At 42.7% G+C, this 9137-nt stretch overlaps 1 protein-coding gene across 1 annotated transcript; it reads right to left on the bottom strand.

Moving 5' to 3' along the window:
- Positions 1-7540: 7540 nt before the first annotated feature.
- LOC148933536 (uncharacterized) lies at positions 7541-8880 on the bottom strand. The gene has a single exon (XM_089067596.1). It carries the CDS (start codon positions 8783-8785, stop codon positions 7805-7807), a length of 981 nt encoding a protein of 326 aa, XP_088923722.1. The 5' UTR covers positions 8786-8880; the 3' UTR covers positions 7541-7804.
- Positions 8881-9137: the final 257 nt, after the last annotated feature.

The raw sequence follows: 9137 nt of genomic DNA, 5'->3' as shown, positions 1-9137 counted from the left end.
GCATAAGATAAAGTATATAATATTGTGCTTATTTAATTTCTAAAGACAAACATCTCATATATATTTGAATCTATTGGAGTATGTATTTAGAATTATACCACCTTTAGAAAAGACTAACGTGTATCATTTCATTTTCTTTGCAAATGGCAACATCTCAGAAAACAACTTGTTTATGTGATTATTATCCAAGAGACAATATGTCTTGATCGAAAATTAGCTTTCTTTTTCATATTTAATATTCCTCATATCCCTGTTCTTCACATATTAATGTGATATATCTCCTCAACCCTCTCTATCTGTTTTTCTAAACACACACTTGTGTAGCAAAAGGCTAATGGGACAAAAACAAAAATGCTTACGAAAGTGGTGGATGTCTATTAGCATTTAGCAATAATTAAAATACAATTAGGTCTACAAAAAATGGACAGATTACCATCAATACCATGTGATTGCTCATTACAACTTCAGTAGGCTAAGGCCCGTGAAAAGACAATTGTGTTTAATTCATTTCTTAATATGCAAAATCAAATGCATTTTACATACATAACATACTTATATACATACATACAATGTTTGTTCTGTTCTATCCACTATTTTATCTTTTTACTAATATTATTTATTTCCAAAAATCTGTTATCATCTACAAATACTACATTCAACCAATAACTTTTTTTCGCACTTAAAAGATCTCTCTTACCCTTAATTTTTACTCTTAATTCTTGCACTAGGTCCATCGACGACGACCAATGGTAGCAATGGTATGCCAACAAGTCGGATGTCCCCACGTTTCCAGTGACAATTGGCACCCATAGACACTCCAAGATGACTACATCTCCCATATGTCCAACATGCCAAAAGCACCCACACATCTTTCGACGAAATTCAACTCTCCAACGACAGATTCTACATTCGTGTTGCCTACTCTCTCGAGGAAAGTAGGAGAATCTTCGAAGGATGAGCTAAGAGCCACGACAATGTCAGATTGGAACGAATATAACAAAGGGTGAAGGCAATGGACAAGATAGTGGTTTGAGCAATGGGCACCCGATACCCAGAGAGGTCCGTGAAGCGAGTAGAAGCCTTGTGTATAGTCTTTTGCAAAAAGCCACAAATGCCGACATAAGCAACTCGGGGCTGCAAGTAATGTAAGCACACTCGAGGATGATTACTAAACTCTCAAAATATTAGTAGTAGTAGTAGTAGTAGTAGTAGTGGTGGTGGTGGTGGTGGTGGTGGTGGTGGTGGTGGTGTTTAAAGGAATACGACTAGCATGATACTGTGTGTTTGTGAATAGTGGCATAGCTTTATAAAATAAACTAGACAATTAGATATTACTGCATGCATTTGTTCAGCTCTTTTTGTCCATTGTGAGTAGTTTATTGAGGTGAATTTCGCTTTACTATAGTGTGTAAATTACTATTCTCCGATTACATAAATTGTAGGTCCATGACTTTATTGGGAAACACAGTTGGCCTATCAATTAATATAGTTTAGAGTCGTCCTAGACGCATGTGAGTGTACTTCCAAAGACCAAAATAATTCACTCACCAAATATTCTACAACTAAATTATTTTCACTTTTATGATTCTATCAAACTTGCAATTACCGAAATTAATCTATTTTTACATATATTTATGAAATGTATAGTGTATTGCTTACGACTTTATTAGGCATGCTACATGCTTTATGTGCACATCATTCACGAATATATATGAAAAAAAATTTAGGGGTATTTGCCCCTCACGGGACTCAAGTAATTCCATTGTATATGACACTCATGACGAGTTTAACTTTATAAAGAGATATTAATGTTACGTTAATTACATATCTTCAGCGAGCATTGTTCTCATTGAGTATACGATTTATTTGTTTTAATTTATATATTCAGTTTTCATTTCAATACCTTAAAATATATATTTACATACTACTCCCTCGTCTCGGATAATTCGGGTCACTTTGATCGGGCACGGGTTTTAAGAATTGTAATGAAAAGTGGGTTGAAAAAGTTAGTGGAATGTGGGTCCTACCTTTATATATTAGTTTTATAATAAAATGTGAGTATGAATGAGTTAGTGGAATATGAGGCCATCCGCAACGCTGTCTCTTATCTGTCTCATCTCTTCACTATTCATGGGCCCCACTGTACTTTTCAGCTCATCTCTTAACTAAGAGACAGCACCTGCATCCCTCCATCTCTTAACCATCTCTTAACTATTCATTCAATTTCATTTTTTATTTTTAATTCCAACAAATTCAATTTTAATAAAAACAACTTCATCAAAATAAAATAAATATTACAATTTAAAAGCCTAAAAATTTAAAAAAAAATACATAATTTAAAATCCTAAAAAATAAAAAAAAATACATAATTTAAAATCCTAAAAAATAAAAAAAAATTACATAATTAAAATACTCTAAATGAAACTAAAAAACTACTCCGCCGGCGAATCATCATCCCCCGAAGTCGGCGGTGCACCTATACCAAGTTGAGCTCTCATATACTCAATTCCGGCCATATGGGCTGCAACTTGGCCAGGATTCATTTTTGAAAGGTCTGCCATCGTGGCGACTAGGTACATGGACATTAGGGTGTGCGAGCCCGTGCCCGTGCCGGAGCCCGAGCCCGAGCCCTCGCCCGCCTGGCTTGGTCCGCCGCGGCCCATCCCTCTCGCTCTCGCTCTCCCCCTGGCTTTAGCCGCCTTCGCCGCCTTGCGGCCGACGTTGTACACCGGAAGAAGACCCCCCTGCATCATCGGTTGGCGTGCCCTCACGTGAGGTGTTGCCTTCGCCGCCATCACTAGACGAGTAGTGGCCACGCGCCGTGCGCTTCGTGCGTTTCGAGCCCGACTCGACACCGCCAACCCACCTTTCAAGGTGGTGGACTTGCGACCAAACATCGACAAGCTTGAAATCTTTGCCGACGTCGTCTTTAAAGACCCGCAACGCCGCTCTCAGAATGTCGGCTCCACTGGCTCCGCTCTGATAATTCGTCTCTTCTCCCCTGTATATCACGCAAAATTTTTTGACATCTCTGTCGCATCGGTCCCAATGACTGCGGAGCATCTTCACGTTGCGGGGAACGGTATTCGTCGACCTTCGTGCGTTGTAAACTTCGGTGACTTTTAGCCAAAAACACTTGTGGGTTTGTTGATTCCCGACGACAGGATCGTACGAGACGCTGATCCAAGCGTCGTACAGAGCCAACATCTCGGCTTGGCTGTATGGATGACGGCTGCCGTCTCCCACAGCCTTTGCCTCCGCTTCCTCCTCTTCCTCATCTTCCTCCTCGGCATTGGCACCGAGCCTGAGGTTGATCCCGCTGGCGCCCGTGCCGGAGCCGGAGCCTCCACCAATTGGCCAGTCGGGCAAACTGCGTTCAGGCGCCAAAAAATTCTCCGGAATTTGGGATAATCCCGGCGATTGCCCGTACCTCTGGGGGGGAGGGACGATAGTATGCATCCACATCAAAATGTGGTGTTTGGTACGCCGGCGGGGTGGTCGAGCCTTGGGTGCCCGGCGACGAACCGGGAGTACCCAAACAGTTGTACATGCTCGCCGAATCGTCGAACGAGTTCAAGTCGAACCCGCCGAAGCGCCGCCTGCTGGAGCCGCTGCCGCCGCCGCTGGAGTAGTGTTTGTGTGTAAAATGGTGAATGGAGTATGGAGTATATTTATAGAAGAATTAAAAAAAAAAAAAAAATTTAAAAATTCGATCGTTTTGTTCCCAACGGTCATTTGACCGTTTGAAATTTTTTTTTTAATTAAATTCGAATTTTTCGAATTTATATAAAAAAAATTATTACGTCATGATTACGACGCCCACTCGCGGGCCGGCGAGTGGGCGTCACGCAATGCTCCAGCGCGCGCCACGTGGGCGCGCGCGTCGTCTCGCCAGCTCGAGGCCGGCCTCGCCGGGTCGCGTCGCGTGACGAGATGTCTCGTCTCGTCGAGACGAGACGAGCCTCGCAACGCTGTCTCGATGCTGGCTCGTCTCGTCGAGACGAGACCGAGCCCGCGTTGCAGATGCTCTGAGGTCCATTACCAAAAATGGTAAAAGTGAAATGAGACAAATTATGTGGGACGGACCAAAATGGAAAACTGGGACGAAGGGAGTACAAATTATCTAAAAATTAAATTTTAATTTAATGTTTTATTAATTTATTTTAAGTTATAAAAAATGAACAAATAAAAATTAAATTTTATGTAATTTATAAAATTAATAACATCGATATTTTAAAACATTAGAATAAAAATAAAATAAATTAATAATGTTAATATGGACTAATCAAAATTGATACTAAAAGATGTAAATAACAGTTATATATACAATTTTACATGTATGAAAATACATGTAAATATTGATATGTAAAGTGCGTTATTTGTATCATCAGTAATCTATCAGAAATATAAATTAAGCATCCTGAATACTCTAATGTGTTCTAGAAAACTTAAGATATATGTAATTTTTTTTTCCAGACAACACGAATTAGTTTGTTTTATATTTTTTTTATTTTGAAAAAGTCCATGAATTTCTATACTTGTTTAGAACTTTAGATCTGACATTATCATGTAAGTGAATAATAGAGTATTAAAAGATTTACATAAATAATTGATCTAATTAATCAGATTTTTTTTTTAGTGATTTTACTCAAAAAAGGATGTGAAATTAATGGATGGAAAGTGAGGTAAAATTCAATTAGATGTATATTTCTTAAAAATGATTTATAAAATCCTCACCCTCTATTATAGGAAAATCCTATGTATGTGACGGGTGAAGTTTTACTACTCCTTTTCAATGACCTCAACCAAGCGACACACGCATATGTGATGTGTCTAATTATCTTGGAAATAACGTGTTGCTCAATGTGTTGTTCTAAAATTGATTGATTTATTGCTCAATGTGTTCTACAATTGATTGATTTACTCCCGTAAAGTAGTAAGAATTATAAGATCCTTTAAATTTGCCACTTTTAATAGAACCGGAAATGCAACTAAGAGCACTCCCAATGGAGTTCCCTAAAAACTCCCTTATTTCTCCCTAACTCCTGCCACATCAGCGCCACATCAGCACCAAAATTTATCCCCAGTTTTTAGCCAAGTGCTACATTGGTTTCTCCCTTATTTCTCCCTTATTTCTCCCTAACTCAACATTTCATTTTTACATCATTATTTTTTATATTATTTAATTTTCCCTACAAATGTATTTAATAAATAGACTAATAATGAACAATTCATCGTTGTATTAATCATTGGAAAATATAATACAACGAGAAAAAAAAAACTACAAATAAAAAACGCAAATAAACAAAGATTTAAAAAAAAAAAATCTAAGACGGAGGGGCCGGAGGGGCGTCGGGATCGAGCCCCAGCGTACTCTGCAGGTGTTGGATGCATTTCCAGAGGGCCGCCTTTTCTTCAGGGGTCCCGCCGCCGGTGAAGTACAGCGTGTACATCTGGGTCAGATTGGCGACATTGCTCGAATAAGTGGCTTTTTCTAAGTCGATGACGGATTCCGACGCGACTTCCGACGTTGCGCCCTTCCCCTTCCGCCTCCCCTTCGCCTTCTTCACTCCCTCCGGGCGCTCGTGCGGACCATCCCCACTCAAGTCGATGTGGGCCGCGCTCCCCTCGCTCTCCGAAACGCTAAGTCGCGAGCGCACCGATTTCCCGTGCAGCGCGTCGTGCATTCCCGTCCGGAATTTGGGGAGATCCTTCAGCTTATCGTAGATGTTCCAATACTTGAAGCCCTTCGTCGACAAGTACTGGCTACTATACATCCGGATGGCCTCATCTCGGACCATGTGCTCGTTCTGGCCACTCGTCATGTGAGTCATCAAGTTAGAATAAATACCGTTGAAGTGCCCGCAGTCCCTCATGAGGCGCTCCCAATGCCGACGGATCGCCTCGCTGCCATGGTCCTTCATTGAGGCAGTCTTGTGGCTCCTGTACTTCGCGGCAATCCGCTCCCAGAATATGATCTCAGTCTGGTAGTTGCTGCGCTCCGCGTCCTGTGACGTGTCCGCCCAGCAGTCGGCTATCAGCTCGGACTCTTGCAGAGTGTAAGTAGTCCTTACCCGCTTCGGCCTCTCATCGGAACCCGTATCAGTCGCAGCCGACGACGCCGGCGCCTTCCCCCTCCCGCTCCTAGAAGGCGGCTCGGTGGGCGTTTCTTCCACCTCGAAGTCCTCCGCGCTCAGTGTCGCGGCCTGAGATTCTTGGTCGCCTGGGGTTGATCCGGGGGTGTCGAACTGGGGCCGATACACATCGTCGGCTGGAAAGGGCATTCTGCCGGCAGAGTTGAAGTACGGAGAAAGTCTCCGCGCCGGAGGAGTCTGCAAAGGAGACGGACCCCCGTATGGAAGTTGGCCGGGAGGAGAACCCATCGCCAACAACGACTGCATCCACTGCTCGTTTGCTTCATCCGTGTTGGGAATTTGTGAACTCGACTCTTTCCCCTTACCCTTATCCTTACCCGATCGGGAACTTTTCTTCCAAAAGCTCATAATTTTGATGAAAATTGAAGATTGGGAGAAGAGATTGAAAATGGAGAGAATGAAGATTGTGGGTGATGAATGGAGGAAGTGGAGGAAATATTTATAGGGGTGGAATGTAAAATAGCCGTTGGGTTCAAAAAAAAAAAAAAAAAATTTTAATTATCGCCGATTATCGCCGAGCGTCGCCACAGTGGCCGGCGATCGCTCGGCGATAATCCGGCGTTAGAACGCCACTCGGCGAAGCAACGGCAACATTATCGCCGAATTATCGCCGACTTCGCCACAATGGCCGGCGATAATTCGGCGATAACCGGCGATTTATCGCCGAGAATTCGCCACCTCCATTGGGAATGCTCTAAATCACTAAAAAGCACCTATATCCATGTGTCAAAAAACTAAAAGCACATGCACATGTTAGATATTTTTAACCTCTATGATTTATTTTAGATATAGATGACTTGAAATGTGATCAAATGTAAACTCTAAATATTGTACAAATTTCAAACTATGAACTGAACCGTTAAAAAAGGTCAGCATATACAAAATAACCGCAACAAAAAATGTAAACACAGTGTCAACTGTTGACACCGGGTGACATTGTGATATTGTATTGACATTTTGTTGACATCAAAATCTTGATATTTTATATTGTGTTAACATTGTATTGACGTTGTATTAAAAAGTTTGGAGTTTGTATGATAAATGAGTTTGCATTTTATCATTACTCTGACTTTTGTTAAATAAGATAACAATAGTGAGATAAGTATAATATGAGATCAGGTAGAATCTATCTATAGTTCAATTAGTCATAAATGTGAAGATGAGATTGATGGAGTACAATATAATTTGACATTAAAAAGGTAGACCAAGATATTGTCTAGCCAAGCTTTTGAGAAATACATAACCGAATAAAAGATAAGATTAGTCACGAGCATTAATAGTAACGTAATATGAAAAACTGAGTCTGAATTATTGATGTTGATGTAAATTATGTATGATTTGGAGTATGTAATTACGTCCCATGTGACAATTATAGATGGGGTAGGTGAAGACAACAAAATATGGACTGTTTCCATCGCCATTGATTTATTCGTCCACAGCAGGGATGAACGATTGCTGATTACAAGTTACAAAACATTGAAAAACAAGAGAAAAATTATGGAGTAGTCTCTCTATAACATATAAACACTATATAAAGTGCTAAATATATAATCACAAATAATTTTCAACCAAGATCTTGTATCGCAATCGCTACTCCATGGCGTGAAATGTACTGTATATGTTAGACTGGAAACAACTGACTCAGCTTGTTACCTAGAAGAAACAGTAGTGAAAGCTCTGGCAAACCCATTCATGGCGCCATAGCTCTTCGAGCTGAACCCCAAACACCCCAGCAGCCCCTGCCTGTACGGAAGGAACGTCTTCTTCTTCATCTCCTCCGCCTGCGCTCTCTTCTCCGCGTAATGCGCCGACGGCGAGATCAACCTCCTCTTACCTCCTTCATTTCTGTTCGCCGCCTTCTTTTTCACCTCCTTCGCCTTCGCATTGCTCGCCAACGGCGCCATTTTCTTCTCCTTGTTCACCGGCGAAAACGACAGAGATCCCCAAAACTTGTGGCCTTCGTTTCGCCCTTCGCTCTTGCTCCTGTACAGAAACTCTTTCAGGAAAATCCACCGCTTCGAGCTCCTCCCCGCCGACGACGACCTCGACGCGCACGGCGCTCCTTTCTCCTCGGCGGCGATTGCGCGGATTTCGCCGGATTTGTCGTCGTCGGCGTCGGATCTGGCGGAATCGAACGGCGTCGTTTGGCTCCGCATTGGCGACATGGATCTGGTGCGGCGGCGCAGGGATCCGGTGCGGAGCTTCAGATCCCGGCCGCGGGGGAAAATCTGGTCGTCGTCGAAGGCGTCGTCCGATTCGATGAGCGGATCGAGGATCTGAGGGCGCTGGAGGTGCGTGGAGAGCTTCATCGGGCGGATCTGGCCGTTGAAGAAGAGCTCGTCGGCGGAGGTCATGTGCTCCGGCGAGGCGGCGGCGGTGGAGGGGAGCGTGGCGGAGAAATCGAAGTCGAAGCAGCTGGAATCAGCAGCGGCGGCAGCAGCGGAGGGGTAGGATTTGAGAGCGGTGGTGGAGAGGACGAAGTGCATGGGGCTGGCGGGAGCGCTGTAGTAGAATCCGGAGAGAGGAGCGCCGCGGCCGGGGCTAGAAGGAGCGCTGACGTAGGGAGTGGAGCAGCAGCTGTCGATGTCGTCGACGGCGTTAGGGTTTTCGTTTTCGATCTCGTCTTCCATGATTTGGGAACGTTGACGGGGAGAAGGAGGTGTGTGTGTGTGTGTGTGTGTGTGCGTGGGGAAGGAGATATATCAACGGAGTGATGGGTATACCATTATAAATACAAGCTTCGCTGTCAATTTATTCTGCACACCAAAAATCATTTTTCATTTATAATTATAACTAGCTTTGTGAGTAAATATAAATTATTTTATTATTCATTTAATACGCCAGCCAAAGCTGGGTCACCAATCAGAACGTTCTGACCCTTTCAAACTTAAATGCATTACTCATGCGAACCTTATGGAAAATTAAATTAAATGCTACAACTATATTCTTCATGCATTATTTACCCATATTTACAAATTGGCG

The sequence above is a fragment of the Salvia hispanica genome, chromosome 1 (assembly GCF_029641045.1).
Source record: "Salvia hispanica isolate PSC_SH4W2 chromosome 1, Shi_PSC_v1, whole genome shotgun sequence".
NCBI lineage: Eukaryota > Viridiplantae > Streptophyta > Magnoliopsida > Lamiales > Lamiaceae > Salvia > Salvia hispanica.
This window is presented reverse-complemented; position numbering and strand designations above follow the sequence as displayed.

Bases quoted from the DNA above. Each gene is read 5' to 3' on its own strand.
- LOC148933536 (XM_089067596.1), bottom strand. From the start codon at position 8,785: ATGGAAGACGAGATCGAAAACGAAAACCCTAACGCCGTCGACGACATC.